The sequence below is a fragment of the Myotis brandtii genome, unplaced genomic scaffold (assembly GCF_000412655.1).
Source record: "Myotis brandtii unplaced genomic scaffold, ASM41265v1 scaffold344, whole genome shotgun sequence".
Classification (NCBI taxonomy): domain Eukaryota; kingdom Metazoa; phylum Chordata; class Mammalia; order Chiroptera; family Vespertilionidae; genus Myotis; species Myotis brandtii.
Window position 1 is genome coordinate 7,644,479 of NW_005363247.1, and position 20,636 is coordinate 7,665,114.

General features: G+C 38.7%; 1 protein-coding gene across 1 annotated transcript in view; it reads right to left on the reverse strand.

Annotated features, from left to right (window-relative positions):
• Positions 1–17,723: 17,723 nt before the first annotated feature.
• PCSK1 (proprotein convertase subtilisin/kexin type 1) overlaps positions 17,724–20,636 on the reverse strand; it is a 40,505-nt gene continuing 37,592 nt past the window's right edge. Inside the window, exon 14 of the mRNA XM_005871523.2 lies at positions 17,724–20,554. Within this exon, the coding sequence (XP_005871585.1) occupies positions 20,177–20,554 (378 nt within the window). The 3' untranslated portion in view covers positions 17,724–20,176. The remainder of the gene's footprint in view (positions 20,555–20,636) is intronic.

A 20,636-nucleotide genomic window follows, 5' to 3' on the forward strand; every position in this document is an offset into this window, starting at 1 on the left:
AAGGCAAGGTATGAGAGAAGAGACTTGGAGCTTCCATGCCCTCCCAGTACCTCCATGAGTTTACCAATCCGGATTCTCCAAACCCCTTTAGTTAGGCTTTTTATGGAGGCTTCATTATTTAGGCATGATGGATTAAATCATTGGCCATTGGTGCTTAACTCAACCTCAGGCCCTCTCCCTTCCCTGGAGTTCAGGGGGTGGGAATGAAAACTCCAACCCTTTTAATCACTTGATTGATTCCTCAGGCAATCAGCCCCTTTCTCCAAGAGTCACTTCATTCACATGAACTCAGGTACAGTTGTAAGGGGCTTATTATAAATTTAAAAAAATGCTTTCCATCCCTATTGCTTAAGAAAATCCTAGGGTATTAGCAGCTGTGTGCCAGTAACTGTGGTCAAAGCCAAAAATATATATTTCTTATTATATCACACTATTACAGATGGGGATGGAGTACACTGTGGATATACAACTCACACTTGATTGGCAACTGACTAAACTGCCTGATTTGTCACATCATACTGGAAAGGTCATAATTCTTGACCTGATGTTTTTTCACTACTCCCACTTCAACTTCAACCTTTTTGAGCCATGCAGAGTTTGTGTTCAAAGGAACAGCACATTTACTGACACCCATAACACTAGAAATGAGGGATGGAGCCCTAGCTGGTTTGGCTGAATGGATAGAGCGTCGGCCTGAGGACTTAAGGATCCCGGTTCGATTCTAGTAAAGGGCATATGCCGGGTTGCGGCTTGATCCCCAGTAGGGGGCGTGCAGAAGGCAGCCAATCAATGATTCTCTCTCATCATTGATGTTTCTATCTCTCTCTCCCTCTCTGAATTCAATAAAAAATATATTTTTAAAAAAAGAAATGAGGGATAGAAAACAATCGTATAATAACCCTTGCACAATCACATGGGAACTGATTTTTCCCGCCTGAAAATGGCTCTCGGTTCCCCTCATTGATGTTATCTCTCTCTCCCTCTCTGAATTCAATAAAAAATATATTTTTAAAAAAAGAAATGAGGGATAGAAAACAATCGTATAATAACCCTTGCACAATCACATGGGAACTGATTTTTCCCGCCTGAAAATGGCTCTCGGTTCCCCCTGGTGACATTTGCAGACCTTCATTATGACTGAAGAACCTTGGTAACCATGTCACGCATTTTCCTGTGGCCTGAAACACATTCATTTAATGAGATGATGACCTTTATTTATCTACAAAATGTGACACCATTAGCTGTTAACCAAACAGAGTAAGGTTGAGACAATGACTTGGGACTTTGAATCTCAGAATTTAGATGTGTTTTTTTAAAAACAACACCTGGACAAAATGCACAGAAATTTCCTCTATTACTAGGGATTTTGATGTAAGAGCAGATGCATTATAACTCTGGCTGAGTGGCTATATTAGACTGTATAGCTGTTTACTAATAATCAGTGCCCCACTTGCAAAAAAAATTACACTCATCTGACCCTTTGCAGTTAGGTTCAGTCATATGAATCACTTTGGCTAAAGAAAAGTAATGGCAGTGACATGCATGACCCTTTCGGGTGGAAGTTTAAGAACCTGGGCAACTGGCAAGGTGGCCAATGGCTGCTGTCATAGGCTGGGTCACTGGGTGAGGACAGAGCCCTCAGCTACCATGTGAGGGAAATGTATTATGAGCAAGAATTAAAAAAAATTGTTGCTTTAAGCCACTGAGGTTTGGAGTTGTCACCACAACCACAATGTAATCAACCTATTTTGAATGGTAAATGGTATATATTTCTACTTTACACCTGTATACTATATATAGAGTCATTTTTAAAAGACAGAAGCATTGGGGATAAAAGGTAGTGTGGGTGTAACAAGAAAAATTGGTAGAAAATAGTCTTTAAATTGTCACTAGAAATTGGTGAAAATAACTCACTTGTCCTTTTATGTTTGACTATATACAGCTGTAAACATGATCAAATATTTTCTTTAAGTGCTTAGGGGTAGAGAAGGAGGTAGAGGAATTGGAATTTTAAAATAATAAATGTACCAAGAAATGGAAAGTTCTCTAGGTTTTTTTAAAAAAAGGATTAGGGTAGGGCAAACTAACAGAAATGCCTTTAGCCACAGAGACCAAAACCACTGAAGACCCAGTGGTTTCCTGCCTCCTCGTCTGGGATTAGCATTTGTCTATGTGTCCACCCCCCTCGCCAATCACATTTCAGAGGATCATTCCAGTGCTTAGGACAGTGGAGATGTCCACAGATCTGCCCATCACCCATGAGGTGGGCAAAGTGTGATAGCCAACGACTGATTAGAGCTCAAGAAATAAGTCCCCAAAGAGTTTTTCTCCAGGGCGGTTAAAACTTTATCAGGTTGATATATGTTTCCTCGGTTAGAAAGGAAGAATTTCCTTTGTGTTGCTTGGAGTGGTTTCAAGGAGAAATGTGTAATGTGGATCAAAAGCCTGAGGAGATACATTTTTATATTGCGCTAGGATTACCACCATCATGTTAGCTAACTCCTTGCATATGACATAATTACCATTTCTTTTTTGTGTTGAGAATTGTTTAGATCAATTTTTAGTTTATAGTACAGTATTATTGACTATAACCATATATAAATGTATAAAATTAAAACATTGTATGCCTTAAACTTTCGCAATGTAATATGTCAATTATATATCAATTTTTAAAGTCTGATAAGAGGTCAAAACCAGGGCCTGACTTTCAGTGGTACTTTGAAGCAAGTAAGCAAGAGTTGCTTCATCTGACTTGAATGTATTTATCTTTAATTGCCTTGGGGTGAGTCTCTGTGTGTGGAGGGAGCTTCAAGAAATTAGGCATAATTGACTAACAGTGTCCCAGTCAACTGTCTCCAGGGGGGTCCAGAGGGCCTGCTTAGCTGTGTTACACATGACATCCATGGTTTAATGCATTAGGAGATCTGGTTTTAACATTTTCTTCAAGTAGGAAGTATATTTCTACCAATGGGGCTATAAACATCCCTTTTAACAAAATACATAGAATAGAATTAAATTCTGCCTAAAAGAACCTAAGTCTAGGTAAGGTGTGCTTAGGTTTCCTGGACAGGTAAGCAGTCTTACCTGGCCATGGCCAGAATTTGCTGACAATACCAGACAGAAGCAAACACTTGCAAATAATGTTGTTTTTTTTTAAAAAAAGAATACTTAACAACTTACCTGTAAGTGCCTAAACAAAAATGACAACTTAGTTTACCACTATCTCTAAGAACAAGCAAAAAATGACCTGTCTAAAGGGGTCAGGTAGGGAAGTGAAGAGACAAATCCAAATTCTATTTTGAGCCTCTCTAAAACAGAGCTCCAAGCTGGTATATAATCTGCCTACCATCCACTTCCACTTAGATGTCTAATTGGCATCCAAATGTATATGTCCCAATTGCACTCTTGATCTTCCCCTTTCCTTCACCTGCTTTTCTATTGTCTTTCTCATCTCAGGAAATTGAAACTTCATTTTTCTAGCTGCTCAGGCCCAAAACTTTGGAATTACGTTTGACTCTCATCTTTATCTCACATTCAATGCATTGGTAAATTTGGCCAGGTTTATTTGATTTTATTTATTTTTTTTAAATATATTTTATTGATATTTTACAGAGAAGAAGGGAGAGGGATAGAGAGTTAGAAACATTGATGAGAGAGAAACATTGATCAGCTACCTCCTGCATACCTCCTACAGGGGATGTGTCCGCAACCAAGGTACATGCCCTTGACTGGAATCGAACCTGGGACCTTTTAGTCCACAGGTGGACTCTCTATCCACTGAACCAAACCAGTCAGGGCAGGGCAGGTTTATTTTAAATATATATCCAGAATCAGATTACATATCACTACCTCCATTGTTCTCAATCTGGTCCAAACCATGCCAGTCCCCTCTGGACTAAGCAAGACCCTGTACTCATCTCCTTCCTCACAATCTTGTTCTCTTAGTGACACCTCCACAAAGCAGCCAACAGGAATTTTTTAAACATTTTTTTTAACATACATATAGATAATTTAAGGAGTCAAATAATTTCAAAAGTTGTTACTAAAACAACTTTATCACCACCTTCCCTCAATTTACTGCTTCCCAGAGGTAGCCACTTTGAGCTCCTTTATCTGATTCCTTTGATGATGAGCACATTTTATTAAATCAACAATGTCTATGGTTATATAATGCAACAAATGCTGCCAGTTACACTGGGACACGTCATGGGTTGAGACATATCTAATTATGTAAATGTTGAAATGTCTCAGAATTGAAGAAATGTGGTATGTTCATTTCTTTGAATAACATGCTTATATAAGTATATATTTGTGTATATGTATATTTACATACATATGTATATATAGTTTCATTTTTGGATTTAGGCATTACACATTGACTTCCCACTATGAAGGTAAAGGTCTGTTATGTTTTTATACCCTCTCCCTAGTGTTCCCCTTATCCACTATAAAGTAATTTGATTATATTAGTGTTCAACATTTTCATAGTATGACTACAGAAATATTTTCACATCTGGACCATATAATACTCTATTTACCCTTTCCTTCCTTTTACTTTCTGTTTTCCCCTGGAGTTACTAGTTATCTTTTCTTTTTAAAAAATGCTTAAATTTTTATATAATTATTCCTCAGACTCACTCTGTGGCATATAAATCTCATCCTCTGTTCTTCTCAGAGCCTCTGACCCATGACAGTCGGGAGGGACTGCCCTCTGAGCCCGCTGCAGAGCTGTGAGTGGCATTTCCGTCTTTCCAGGAGTCTTGTTCTCTCTCTCAACAGGCCCCTGTGCCTTGGATCCTACATATAGGACAGGCAAAACACAAGAGTTTATTCTTTTTTATATATTTTATTGATTTTTTACAGAGAAGAAGGGAGAGGGATAGAGAGTTAGAAACATCGATTAGAGAGATCGATCAGCTGCCTCTTGCACACCTCCTACTGGGGATGTGCCCGCAACCAAGGTACATGCCCTTGACCAGAATCGAACCTGGGACCCTTCAGTCCGCAGGCCGACACTCTATCCATTGAGCCAAACCGGTTCGGCAAGAGTTTATTCTTGTATTATTATCTATTAATTATTGTACTTTCCATACAAACACCTTTCTTGATTTTCTCCCTTGTATAGAAAACCTGTTGTATTACTTTTCTGAGAAAGTTTCAAAGTAATGTTTTGAAAACTTACTTGTCTAAAAAGAATTTCATTCTACCCCTGCATTTAATTGCCTGGATACAAAATTGTAAGCTGGAAAGAATTGCCTCTAGTATTTAGAAAGTATGGCTCCATTTCCTCCCTAAAGTCAAGTATTGCTGTTATATGATTCCTGTTTTCTTCCCTTTTTAAAAGTGCTCATTTCTTTGTGACCAGGGTTCTGAAGCTTTACAATCCTGTGTCAATAATTATTTGAATTATTTAATTGATGATTTCATTCCTCTTCCCAATATTCTCGCTTTGTTTAGACCTTTATTATTTGAATAATAACATTGTGAATTATTATCTTTTACTTACATATTTTATATTTTTATATAAAATTAATCTAATAAAGAGTAAATGTGGAAACTCAAGTTAAATGGTTTGCCCCAAATTAGACTGTGTTAGGTGGTACCTGGCCCATAATGTTGTGTGTGCCAGGCCCTATTAGAGGCTCTGGGTTAAACCACTGGCTAAAGTAGACAGGGTCTCTGCTGGGTATTTCTGGAGTGAGAGAGAAAAAACACACACACAATCAAACAAGTATAATAGGATATTAGATAGAATTGTCTTTATTATGTTGCAATTTCAGCTAAAGGCCCCAAACTAGGGACAACAGGCTCTAAGAACCCTCATAAACTAAAGAGAGCAGCATGGAGCTTCCAGGCAACCCCAAAGGGCCAGAATGCTCCTTCAACTCTTCCCCCCACAACTCTCACTCCATAACTGTATCCTTCCTATGTACTCAGAATACTGAAGTTCACATGGAAAGGGGCAGTGATTCACAGTAAGGGGTAGGCCTAGGAATGGAGAGTACTGTTGCTTTATCTGGGCTGGGAATATGATAAAGAGTTTGGATTGTAAATGCCCAGTCTGACTGCTTCTACTACTTCAGAGATATTTATGTGGTAAAATTATGAGAACACATAAATAACAAATCTTCAAGCAAAGTGATAGAGCAAAGCACATATTCCTACATCTCACATGGAAGAGTGATGAGAAAGCTTGAGGTGCTGAGTCATAGATTCACCTGTTCATGATGTAAATTGAATTGGAGGGCTTTCCAACCATGTAAGCCTAAAAAGGAACGTTGATGTTCATAATACACCCACTTACACTTCAATTCCTGGTATCTACCTTAATAGTTAAAGGAAATGAAAAACATTCATTGGGCAGATGGCAGTCTACAGAAGGGCCCATGAAATACACCTGTCTCTCAGAGGCCACAGTTACAATGGAAACAGCTGTTGACCTGGACCAGTGTGTGTTAGTTTTCCATTAGCTCACAGTGTTCACCGGGCCATCTGTATCCCAGAGCTAAGTAAATGGAGTCATTTTCCCCTGGTTGGCTCATTTCCATAGGTTATTATGTAGAAAAGCTGATAAAGCCTGGTTGCTTCAAAGGAGGGGAAAAACCTTCAGAGAATCCGGCAGTTTCCAGGAAGGTCATCATTAACAAGGACATTCAATAAACTGCCTGTGGATACTTACTAATCCTGTGGCAGCCTGTACAGGAGGGGAGGTCTACTTGAATTGATGTCAAATGTCAATGAGGTATGGGGCAGAAGCTTGGCATATTTATGTTTATTTTATTTTCTGATGGCACACTTTCTCCTCTCTCTATCCCTTCCTTTGTGTCTTCCTTTCTTCATTCAGAAACATTTTTGCCAGTGATGTGGTGAAGAAGTATTTTATAAGGTAACTAAACTCTTAAGGTGCAAAATGGCACTTCCCTTCAACTATCTTGCAGTAGGAGGCTCTGTGTCTCTTTCACCTGTTGAACTATACTTTCCATGAAGGAAGGAACCATTCTGAGTATTGGGTCCTTATTGCCTGTCATAGCACATAGTAGGTGCTCAATAAATACCTATTGGCTGAAAGTACAAAAAAGTTACATACATATATTGGGAGGAATTTTGGTCATGAGCCTAGATGGCCAATCTATACTAGTCTTTAAATAGCATACCAGATTTGTAGGCTGAAAATAGGTAAAAAATGAAGACAAGCAGAAAAAATCTTCAAATACAGCAAAATTCATAATCAATATAGAAGTAAAGGCACTTTGTATTCTAATACTATTTACCACTGGTGGTAAATTAAATGGCAAGGATTTGATCCTAGATTAACTTGACTGCTACAACACACTGTCTATTAAACATCAGATGGCTCCTTCAAACACCTTAGACATACCTCTCAAATTTCATTTAGGATAGAATTTCCTGTGAATTTTGCTCTTTAATCCTTCATTATTTTTCCTTTTTCCTATGATTTGATGACACTTAATTTGTACCCATGACTTTTAGAATTTGACTGTAAGAGCCAGAGTTGGCTCTTATAGCCAATGAGCACCGTGGTAGCTGTCTGCAGAAGCCAGAAGAACTTACAGGAGGACAACTTTGGAAGGATGAACCCCACTTGCTCAAGTACACAGCTGAACACTCCTAGAGACACTAGAACTGACCAGAAAGTGCTGTATTGGCCATAAATGTGGACATCATGGTCTTGGCAGAGGATAAACAAACCAGATCCAGTTGAGGGATAGCCTAGGGCCCTAGCTGTCTCCAAATTTAAATGGGGTTCCTATCTCTACAAAAGCAACAAATCCTGCTGTGGCTTCCCTTGCACCTTCCTGATTGAAATCTGCAATGTTTCTGCCTTTGTTCTGGGTGCACCTAAGGAATCACTCTATTTCCTTTATCTTCCATGACCCTTCTTCTTTGCTTTATTAACCACCTCAGCCTGAAGCCCCATTAATGCACACTGAAAAAGCTCATTCTACATCATCTTGGATTAGCTCTAAGATGTCTCATTCACCAAGTTATACTCAACCCAATGAAACGGAGCTTTACTGATTTCCTGACAATCATGTCTCTGCCCAGCTTTTGGATAGCAAGTGTGGAGCCACTGCATGACATGTCCCGTGAGCTCACAGGTACCCTCCGCTCCTCATGTCACTGAAACCCCATTCAAAGCCCATCCTCTCTTTGTTATTCATGATTAGGTTTCCTAGCAGAACTGCAGCAGTTCTTTCCTCAGTGGCTTTGGCATTTCATTTTGAATTTCTTTAGTACCATACCCAGGCAAAGCTAAGAAAAGAAATGGTTTGCTAATTAGGACATGCCCCCCTCTCTCTTTTGAGCTGACCCTCTATTTTCTTTGCTTTATCATGAAAGAATCTTTAGCACCTGCTTGCATCCAAATGTGCATATCTTTCCCCTGTCATACTTTTCTTTCCATTTGACAGGCAGGGCTGTCTTACAAGGAAAAGCTGAGCACCCTGACAGCTGATTACGTTACATGCCTTTTAAAATGTTACTCAAAGAGCATTGGATGACAGTGATGATGACCTATAAAAAGCAATTAAGGCTTCAGGATCATTTCTCCTGGTGAGCTGGGGATGAGATGGCAGCAAGCACCTAGGGACTGTTGATAGTAGGTAGTAAATAGGCTCTTTGGGTAAAGCTCAGAATAGGACGTGAAGTATCTCAGGTCTGTAACACTGTTGTTTTTCTCTGCCAAAAGAGTTAGATAAATGCAATAGAACACTCTAATGCTGGTAAATCAACTTAATCTTCTCTACTTTTGCAAAAAAAAAAAATTCCACAGAGAGTGTAGCCATTTGTCTTTTTCCATAACAGCAGATTTCCCTCTTTTACTAAGGTATAGAGCTCCGAGAAAATTGCTCAATATACTGAAGATTTGCAACCCTGTGGACATTTTCATTTGGAATTAAAGCAGTACTCCCTCTGAAGATAGACTTGCGAATAACTTCACACCTAAGAATGAAATTGTAATGTTTAAAGGCATGACATGAGCAGTTTTGTCGCCTGTGAGGCTGGTTATGCTGGACATGGAGCATGTTTCATATTGGTGGAGCCTGAGTTTGGGGAACAATGGGAAGTCGTGTCATTCTCTGAATCACTGGAGGAAGTTACCTGGACATATTATTTTCCTAACTCAAATAGGAGTCAAAAAGCTTGACAGAAATCTCAATCTATCAGGATTCCAGAAAACTTCGCCCTTGCATGCTATCTTGTTGAACTGGTTGTTTTTGCTGAAAAGAGTTGATATTTTGCATATTCTAAGCATGGGCAGGATGCTTTGCTGTTCTATTAGCATATGAAGTTGATATAAAATGTGTAAAAACATTAAGATTGGGCACCTTATGTAGAGAACTTGTTCCACTCACTCAAAATTGGATAATTGCCAGCTATTCAAATATATTTGGTGGAGAAAATAAGAGTTTCCATGACACCAAAACAATGTCTGCCTGAACCATATGTTTTACAATTCAAATACAGGGTTGTTGTTTTTAAACCCAGAATGTTCTCCCCATTTATTTATCTGATTTTTGCTGACAAGTGAGAAAACGGCACAAAATACTTGGGACCATATAACACAGATTCATTTCCAGAAAACAAGCCAATTCTTTAAAAAAGTATATCCTAGAAAGAAAACCGAAAACTTTTATATGCCCAATAAATACTTAATCTAAGTCTGGAACTTTTGACACAGTGAAGGTGTAATGGAAAGCATACAAACTAAAATAATTCCTGATTTCCACTCTTCAAGTGAGGAGAGGTAAGAATGCTACACAATGAGAACACTGCCCCAAGCCTTCTTTGTGGCTCACCACCATATTACCTACTGCAATCTAAACAAGCCATGTGCCAGCGGGTAGAGTAGGCACCTGTGGTCTCTCACCTTTTGGAAACACTCTATTATGTCTTCACAGTTTCCACATTTTGAGGACTGCATCAAGATATGATGCAAAAGACTACGTCAGAATTCCTTGTGTTTTAAGGTGCAAAAGCACATGTCTTGTATTTCCCCATTTGGAGGCACTTGGCCAAGATACAGATGAGGAAGGGAACAATGTTAGGATGTGGTCCCACACACATCCTGGCAAGTGTGGTGGCAGAGGGGTTCCGAATCTTCTGAGTTTGTGGTGGTGGCATGTCTGGCCACAGAAAGGCTGAGTTTTTAGCAGTGGGGGATGACAATAGTGGTGTTTCAATAGGACATTTCCCCACAGGTGGATGGCCATTGTTCACATGTGCTTTATAACTAGCTACTTAGCATTTCAAGTCTGTATCTCCTTGAGATTTTGATGTAGTTCTTAATATACTTTAATAAATAATATTTTGTTTAAATTAGCTAGAAATCACCCTGTGATTTGCAACTAAACTCCTCATCAGAACAATGGAAACAAAACATGGAAATAGAGTAGTTTAACTTCAGCCACAATAGATAAGAAGGACATTGGAAATGGAAGATTCAAAGTGTCTATAGAATAAAAGAATCTGATATATTTTAGAAGTCTTTATATTTGGAAGTTCTTTTTTTATTAAATATGGGATTTCCCCACCTTAATTTCCCCATAGTGTTACAAGGAAAGGCACTAGGGAAAAAACCAAAAACTTAAGTATTTTCAAGAGTGTGTAAAATAGCTTAAAAGCAAAAATTATCCCAAATCATCATCTGGGAAAACTTATTATTAGCCCCTCCCCACCAGCATTATTGAGATATAATTGACATATAACATTGTTTAAGTTTAAGGTATACAACATGATGATTTGGTATACATATGTATTATGAAATGATTACCACAATAAGATTGGGTTAGTTAACACATTTATCATCTCATATAGTTAGTTATCTTTGTGTGTGGGGGGGGATTTTTAAGATCTACTCTCAGCAATTTTCAATTATACAAATACAGTGTTGTTAACTATAGTCACCATGTTGCACATTCAATCCCCAGAATTTACTCATCTTTTTTTAAAAATTTTTTTAAAATATATTTTATTGATTTTTTTTTTTACAGAGAGGAAGGGAGAGGGATAGAGAGCCAGAAACATCAGTGAGAAACATCAATCAGCTGTCTCCTGCACACTCCCTACTGGGTATGTGCCCGCAACCAAGGCACATGCCCTTGACCGGAATCAAACCTGGGATTCTTCAGTCTGCAGACCGACACTCTATCCACTGACCCAAACCGGTTAGGGCGAATTTACTCATCTTATAACTAGAAGTTTGTACCCACAGACCATTTTCACCTATTTCCTCCCACCAGCACACTGCCTTTGTCTAACTTATTTCACCTAGCATAATGTCCTCAAAGTTCATCCATACTCTCACGAATAGCAGAATTTTCACCTCTTTATGGCTAAATTATATATATATATATAGAAAAGGTGATAAACACACACAATATATATCTCCTTTTCTTTATTCATTCACCTGTCAATGGATACTTATGTTCTTTCAATGTCCTGGTTATTGTATAAGTATACGCTTTCCTTTTTCAACTATATCTCTGTGAGGCTACATTTTCTTCATATGCTTCAACCAAAACATTCTGTAGCAGGTTGAATGCTGAAGTAGATAACAGAATCTAGTTTTCTTCTATTAAGCCAGATATAAAAAAATATTTGCAAAAATGTAAAACAGTGCCATTCTTCCCACTAACTTTGTTATTTATGTTAGTATGCAATGGGGTTATTAATGTAATTTTTGAAATAATAAATATATATTTTTTAAATTTAAAAAGTTTCAATAGCTATAACCAACATCAACAAGCTCTTTTGGGGGTACTCAATAATATTGAATGTGATATTGATTCCAAAAACTTAAGAACTGCTACCTTAATAAATTATTCTTGGGGAATTTTGCATGTGAATACCAAGTAAGTTAATGTATTCAGTAATAGAATAGGATGACCTGATTTGAATGTGAAATTGGGTGTAATGATCAATAACCATCACATAAATAATTGATTAAGAGAAGTCAAAGGAAAAGAACAGCTTTCAAAAGCCTCTTCAGTACTTTGTTCATGTGCACTGAAGACAGCGGCCGAGCTTGGTTACTGCCATGTGATAGTGAAAGCAGCACGTGGTCTCCCAGGCAAGCTGTTTGCTTTGCCATGTCACACACACGCTTTTCCGATCCTAGATTCTAGTCTTCTGTCTGGCTTCCTTGTGTTTAATACATCTGACATATGGCCTGTTTCTCTATCTGCCTTTTATTATGTTATTTCATCAGGGTACTTTGAAATTGGTATGAGGAATAATCAGCAGACTACAATCCAGTTTTAAGTGCCTTTCCTTATCAAAGAACATAGAATTATATGGCAGTCTTAGGACTCAGCGCTTTAACTGATGACATATAATATAAAGTTGAATATAAAACTATACAGCCTGACATAGTGCAGTCTATTATTACCTGATATAGAACATAAAATCAGAAAAGGGGAAAAGGTGGACAAGATTTTAATAGATAGCTAAGCAGCTGGGTGAACATAGCCAGAGAAAGAAAAGAAAGATGTTTCCCACTGCTTCAGTATTTCCCTTGCTGAGCTTTGAATGCTTCCATTTCCTCTCTCCCTAGGACTCTGGATTCTCAGAGTTTGACATAACTTAAGGGTGATGTCAGTCTAGCGAAGTTACTTGTGGCCCAATGCATCTTCACCACCTACTAGCTATGTGGCCTTGATCAGGCAACTTCAGCTGTTTGTACTCTATTTCCTTTTCTATAAAATGGGATAATAATAAGTGGGTCTACCTCATTGAATGAAGATTAAATGAAATAATCCACGTACCATGCTCAGCCTTCTGCTTTACACCCAGTGAGTCCTCCATAAAGATCAGCTATGACTATTCTTCTCCACTTTTACTCATTGGCACTTTTATCTTAACTGCACTTTAAACAGGTGGGAAAATAAAGAATAACGTTAGATAATTCAACAATTACATATTAAACTATTATATACCAGGTACCATACTAGAGCCGGGGATACAATGATGAATGACAGCAGTGTCTGTGAGGGCAGAGGCCATGTCCATGTAGCACATGACTCTATTTCTGGCCTCTGGCAGACTACCTGGCATATAGTAGATGTGTAACAAATATGTGCCAATAAGCAAATAACCAGCCTCAGGAGATGAGTATAGTTACCCTCACCATTTTACAGATGAAGAAACAGACTTTGAAAAGAAGAGTAATTCATTCAGTGTCATTTGGCTAATAAGCCACAGGATCAGACTTGAAACCACCTGGGCTTGACTCAGTCTAGAGCCCGTACCTGTGCAGCCTCTCTAGGAAGGATGTGCTCACACCAGCTCTCCATGCTGCTTGAGAAGTGTGCATTAGGCTGCCAATTTCTAATTCTTAAAGTGTACCATTGCCCTGCAGATAAACCACATGCTGATTAAATATTCCCCAAGTAAATATTGAATACTCACCTTCTTGCACATCATACGGTTCTAATTTTTGAGGGTGTAGCAGTTAACCTGAGAGATGTTAATGGAACTTACACTCTATCCAGAGAAACAGACGCTAAACAATTAATTATATGTGTGATCGCCCTTGTGATGGATGCTGTATGGGAGCAGGTGCCAGAGGTTCCGACTGAATCTAGTGCAATGGTCAGAAAGGCTTCCACAAGGAAGGGATTTTACAATTGAGCTCTGAAGAGTAGGTAAGAAAAAAATTAACTAGAAAAGAAATGAAAGAAGAGAATTTCTTGCAGAATAGTGTGTTTTCAAGACTAACTTGAGGCATTTCAGTAAAAGAAAAAAGGGAGAGAGAGAGAGAGAGAGAGAGAGAGCGAGAGAGAGAGAGAGAGAGAGTAAGATGACATGAGACATGAAACTATAGAAACAAGTTAGAACAAAAATTTCTAGGGCTTCCAAAACAGGTTAATAACTTTGGCCTTATCCTAAGTACAGTGGATTTTAAAGAAGAGAATGGTGTGACACATACACAATTTAGAAACATCACAATATGAAAGGAGACCAATGAGAACTCTGTTGAAAGAAGAGGGCAGTGGTCCAGGATAGTAGCATGGGAGATGGAGATAAGTGGATAGATTTGAAAGATAGAGTCCATGGACTTGGTGACTTAGATCAGGGAGATGAGCAGGAGGCAGATCCAGGTTTTATGGGACCTGAAGCTTATGAAATTGGGGAACTCTTCCAGAAATGATTTACTGTATAAAGGAAGGTCCAAAAATGGCCAGCAAAGTCCTAGACATTGTTTACAAACCCAAGGAGTCTGGATGAAGAGGAGGGGCTTTCTTCACTGCATCTCTTTATATAAAGGAGAAATCCTTCCCCAGAATCCTTCCCACATTTCTCTCAAGTATAGGAGTTTGGTAAAGAAAATCGACAACCCCTTCCAATTCCAAGACTTTCTGCTTGGAATTTAGGCAAATGCATTTTAATCTGTAAACCAAGAAGGCAGTCCATACTTATGCTCTAGTACAGCCGTGGGCAAACTACGGCCGTTTGAAATGAATAAAACTAAAAAAAAAAAAGACCGTACCCTTTTATGTAATGATGTTTACTTTGAATTTATATTAGTTCACACAAACACTCCATCCATGCTTTTGTTCCGGCCCTCCGGTCCAGTTTAAGAACCCATTGTGGTCCTCGAGTCAAAAAGTTTGCCCACCCCTGCTCTAGTAGCAGGGTATAATTATTGTCCAACAAGATACTTTTCAAGTAATAATTTATTCTCAGAAAACAGAGATAAACTGAGCTCCACTCAACAAAATGAAACAATAGCCACTTTTCTATTGTGAGCATGAGTGACTGGGTGGGTTCCCTCTTTCTTCCCACATCTCCATTGTCTTCCCTCTTGAAGATGAGGTCCAACTCAGCCCTGTAGCACTGTTGGTGGGCTCTGACGTGTCTCCTCTTTGATAATGGTTGGTACCTGTTTTCTGTCAGCAGTGTGGTGCTGCAGCATTTTATACTGAGGCAAGGAGGAGGCATGAGCTGCTGTCACAAATAATCAGGCACATGGCGATTACAAGTCTGACTTCTGATAGAACCCAGAATCAAGCTGGGGAATCATTAACTGAAGAGAAGTGGGGCAACCTGCTCAAGGGCACATAGCTAAGAGATGGTAGAGCCAGGATTCAGATTCGCTTGTGGCTGATTCAAGAACCCACACCTCTAGCCACTTTTTGTTGCTGTTACATTTTCAGACCTTTTTTCCCCTTTAATGATTGGAACAATATGATTTTTATCAATTAACCGACAAGCCTAAATCTTTTTCATCTCTGGAGGTAAAAAATAGCATCAGAGCAAGATGGCATCAGATTCATGTCCTGAAGCTTTGTGATTACTAGTAAAGAATGACTAGAACCAGGGCGCGGATGTTCAGATAACCAAGATGGGCTTAATCCACTGTGGGAGCCCTGTTGAGATGGATAAGATCTCACAGGTGGGCTTTCTGCATTCTAGTTCCCTCTGACAAGAGAATTTGAAACAACCCATACATTTCTCTTTCATTACAAATCCCTCTTATCTTAGAATTTTTTGTTCAAAATTTATACTCTCCAAGAAGTAGTTTGTAATAACTATAGTCACATCCTTGTCCATACATTGATGATTGAGCAATGTTTATATAATATCTATATGTAACAATACAGGCATTACACATTGTACAATTGTATAAATTGCAAGCCAAACTCCAGGTGAACAAAAATTACTTCTTTTTTTTATATAACAGAACTTTGTTTCTGTTAAAAGTTGCCATTCTAATAAGTGTTGTGAACTTGCTATCTGCCAATAAGTTTTCTTCCCTTACCCTAGGGTTGCATCTAGCTTTTGAGAGAGGCTAATGGAAGTACCAAGGCACTGGATTGGGTGGGGATGGGGGAGGGAGGAAAGCATGTCTGTTCTGAGTTATCTTCTACCAATGCCTTTCTTAGGTGAAATGTCCATTCTAGTCTTTGTGTAAGTCCTGTGCTGATCAGTGTTACTGCATGCTACTTGTGTGTATATGTGAATCACTTCTGCTCTCTACTATTACTTCCTAAATAAACTACCCATACACAAGTTATTCCTTATCTGCAGCTCTGCGTACAGGAGGAACTAAGCTAAGACACACCTCTAAAAATGAAAATGTCCAGGCTTGGACAGGGTCTTTGTTTAGCTATGGGATCAGCATGAAGAGGTATATGGTTAAATACTGGCTTCTTTGTTTGTATTCCAGAATCAGCAAGGCACAATTTGAAAGGGGTGGTATTAGTAGCAGGATGAAAAAATGAAACTTTTATTTTATTATTGAGTTGTTGACATAGTAAGGCTATGTAACAAACTACCCCAAAACTCAGTTGCTTACAACAAGCATTTATTCATTCTTACAAGTTGCCAAGATAACAAATGCAGCTTATATAGGCGGCACTTATCTGGACAGCTCTGTCTCGGGTTGTAAGTTGGCTGGGTTTGGTTCCAGAATGTCAATCTGCTACATATACATTTGTTCTGGAAACAGGCTGAAGAGGCAGTAATTCCCTGGGGCATACTCTTCTCAGAGCACTGAATCACTGAAAGCAAGAGCCAAGCCAAACTGTGCAAGCACATTTAGGCCCTTGCTTACATCACATCCACTAATAATCCACTGACCAAAGCAAATCACGTGGTCAAGCTCAACATCAATGGGCCAGGAAAGTACACTCTCTCACAGGGGCAGAGGGAGTGGAGTGGATAATAATCGTTATCCTGTGTGTTAGTGCTATAACCTTGCACAATTATGAGGCAGTTAGAAAACATTACTCGTCCTTCTTATGGGTTTAATTTGTATATAAGAGTTAATGTTTATCTTCGGGACATGTATGTATGTGTGTTTGTACTCTCGGCTTGCACATGGTTAATCCAACAGTTACCAAATAGGCATTCAAAGGAAAGCTGAGGCATATCTTGAACCCTTCTGGTGGGAAGACTTTGAAGATGGCTGAATGTGGAGGACAGAGCTAGTTAGAACATTCTTTCTGGAATTCTTGAATAAAATATTTTCGTTTGACTGAATAATTATGATTTAGAAGGAAGGAATAGAGTCTGAGGGAAAACCACCCACCCAGGTTAGGAAGATAAGTTTCAGACATGGGGGTGGAAAGTCAGGGAGGCAGGTTTGGAGCAGGAGAGGAAAGTGGGCCAGAGGGCAGGGTGTTAAAGTTGGGAATTGGGGACTTCTGATGGGAAAGAAGGATTTGATGCTTAGCTGCTATAATCTGGCCTATAAACAAAGTCATATAGTAAGACCCTTTCTCTCACAGGTAGTAAGTCCCTTTAGGTTTTTGTTTTTTTCTCAATACTTCAGTTAAGGCTCAGTTATAGAACTTTTTATGTTGTCAAAAAGTGAAAGACTGAGCTACAAGGAAAAATAAAATATACCTATTCAAATAATTCTTAAATTGCCTTTAAGAAAGCCCATTATTCTACAAAGGAATTACCTTTTTAATGTAAACCATCAACTATTTTTTTTTACAGTTCATTGGGAAACACAATAAGAAAAAGAGACCCTATTTTTGTTGGAAACATGAGCTTTTTTTCTTTTTGACTTAGTGAGAAATCATTTATTCTTCTGATTTATAAGCATATTTTACATATTCTGGTTAATACATCAAGTGTATAATGTGGGAGTTCCCTTAAGAATGCTAAAATCACACATGTTAAAGTCAGCTACACATTATGTTAGGCTATTAGATGTCACTTTTTAATCACAACACATATTATATTTTTTATTTTTACTAACAGAGGAACATGCCTTTCAAAAATATTTTATTGGACGAAACTTTCTTATTCTCAGGAAAATTTTTGTTCTTTAATATAATTTATTATGCCTTTTAAAATTCTGTTTGATAAAAGCATTGCTACATTATAAATACCTGTAAAGAAAATATAATTTAAATTTTTGAGGGAAATAGTATATGTTTCTTCTCTTACATTTTCACAAAAATTCACACAGGCACTAAGAAAGACTGACAAAAATATTTTTTGTCTGAACAATATACTCCAGGTTGGAAACATTCAAACATGACTTTATTTAAATATCAAAGCTTCTCTAAAGTGAACCTTGGCTGCAATTCAATGAGCTGGTTGGGGGTTTAATCAGGAAAAGATTCTGTTAGAAGGATAAAAAAGAATGCTTCAGACAACTAGCAGTAGGCTAGGAATGGGGAAAGGATGAGCTTTCCTTTATGACTGTTTATTGTCCCCTCTAGGCCTTAGCTTTGTTGTTGTTTTTAGTTGAAAATGTATCTCATAACTCCTGGTCCTTTTCAGTTTTAGTACTTTTTGATGGGCTGAAATTTTAAAAATTCTATCTAACAGTCCATATCGAAGAGCATGTGAAACTTCCAAGAACATACTGATACTGTAATTCTTTTAGGAGAACATCCTTAAAGCTTCATGGGTATTGCTCTGGAGATAACCTTATTCTGCACAATTTCATATGGTGGAATAGGGGGTGAAATTTTGTGTTACAAACCATACTTCAAACCAAAGCACTTGACAGACTCTAGTGTTCTCTTCTTGGTCTAGTTCATGTGTAGCCTGATAAAGTTCAAACTTCGTGGAAGAACAGCAAACAGCCAGCCCACTGGGAGAATGCCATTGTAGGTGACTAGAGCCTTTGTGAGCACAGAGAGAATGAGAAGCTAAGCAGTTGGCAGTTAATGAATTAGTGTAAATGGGCATCCAGGGGAGGTGAGGTTAAATGAACATGTCAGATTAGATATCAGAGGTACTTGCAGGAGTCTAAAATACCATTTGGGGGCCAATAATTTAATTAAGTCATGGAAAATTCTCATAATTATTATTATACAGATCCTGCCTGAAAGAAGTTGAAGATATTTTTTCCTAGTGCATTTACACTTTGAAAATGTTCATTTAGTTCAAGAGTGGGGCCAAATGAAAGGCCTATTGAGTGCTCATCAGTAAGGTGGCTGCCATAGGTAGCATGAAGCAGAGAGCCTTGGGGACCTGCCACTCAAGTTTAGCTACATAGCTCCAGGCAACTTGGCCATGATGGAAGATGGGTCTGAGTATCAGGTTTTATGTAAAATCTCATATTTTCAATAATCACTCACATTTAAAAAAACATTTTACATGTCAAAAAAAAAACCTACCTGAAGGACAAATGTGGCCTGTGGGCTGCCACCTCGTGTCCTCTGAGTTGAAACTTGGAAGCCATTTGATGAGAATTTGGATACTATCAGCTATACCATTACGGAAGAGCCTTTAGTGTCAAGGAATGAATACTCAGTTTCAGGGATCCAGAAAAACCTATTCTAATGAATACAATTTTCAAAACAAACAAAACCTCCCATTGGCTCTCCCCTGTTATTATATTGGTTCTCCATGTTATGAGTGGTTTTCTGTTATTATTAATAATAAAAATTATGACTAGGAACTTGCTGAGTGCCAAGTGTAAGTTTATTCTAAGAAAGTAGCATAAATTAGTTCTCTCAGTATGCAGTTTGTGGCTAAGACAAGGGAGGAGGAAATGGAGGAAGACCAGAACACACAGCATGTGTCTCAGTCACCGTTGGATCAACAGAGGCCTCTTACGTGGCACACCAAGCAAGGAATGTTCTAACACAGCCCAAACCAGATCACACAGATTCTGAGGTCTGTTTATGGATCTAAGTACTACTCCCTAAATAAGTAGTACTTTGGAATAGAAAAGATGGGGTAGGGGTCTAATTATGAACACTTTCATTCGAGACTTTCCAAAGCTGTCTTTGGCATCAAAATTCCAAGAACCACAGAGCAAAGACAGGAGACAAGCTATCAGAACAGATTTCCTTCCTCTCATTCTTTGCAGATTACTTTCCAAATTTATCTATTGCCCCAGGTTATAACTTTTCTTTTGAGAAATGAAATGAAAGGGCTCAGGGAGGCATTCTAATGTGGCTTGAGGACCACGTGTGAACTGTGGCTCTGGAAAAAACAAACGCATTACTTGTGTAGGCAGGAAGAGGTGCTTGAAAAGATCCATGATCCATTCAGGAAGTTGGATTTACTGTTGGAGCTCATCTCTTTCAAATATCCATTTTGGGGAGAAAAAGAAAAAGTATAATAAAAGATATTATAAGCATAAGAATCAATGGCAAAAACACCCACTTCAGACACAGGCAAAATCTATGGGTAAGGAAGGAGCATGAATATTTCCAACTCAGGATCACAGACTTCTTTAGTTCTCCTCCCTCAGAATGTCCACCAGAGCTTGCAGCAGCCGGTCATCTCTGTGCTTGTAAGGTTTGGTGTTATAGAAAACATCGGCATAGTCGTTATACAGACTGTCCTCAGTGTCTTTAAGGTGGGAAGGTTTGTTCAGCTTTTCCAGGGCTTCGTAGAAATTTTCGTAAGGGATGTTGGGCTTTGCACTTGGAGACTTCTTTGGTGATTGCTTTGGTGGTGAGTTTCTTCTGAAGGCGCTTTGTAGGAGTCGCAGCATGGCCTCGGATGCAGCTCCCTCCACCTGCTCCTCCTTTCTGTCTCTCCCACTGCTGCTGCTGAGGCTTTTTGTAGTCAGTGGCTTCTCATTCAGGTTCTCTTCTGTGGGCTGCTCCTAAAACACAGAAATCCACCCACAAAGGGAAGAAGGCTCATTATTTAGAGCTGGGCAGACCAGCTGTAGTTCATGCCCACCA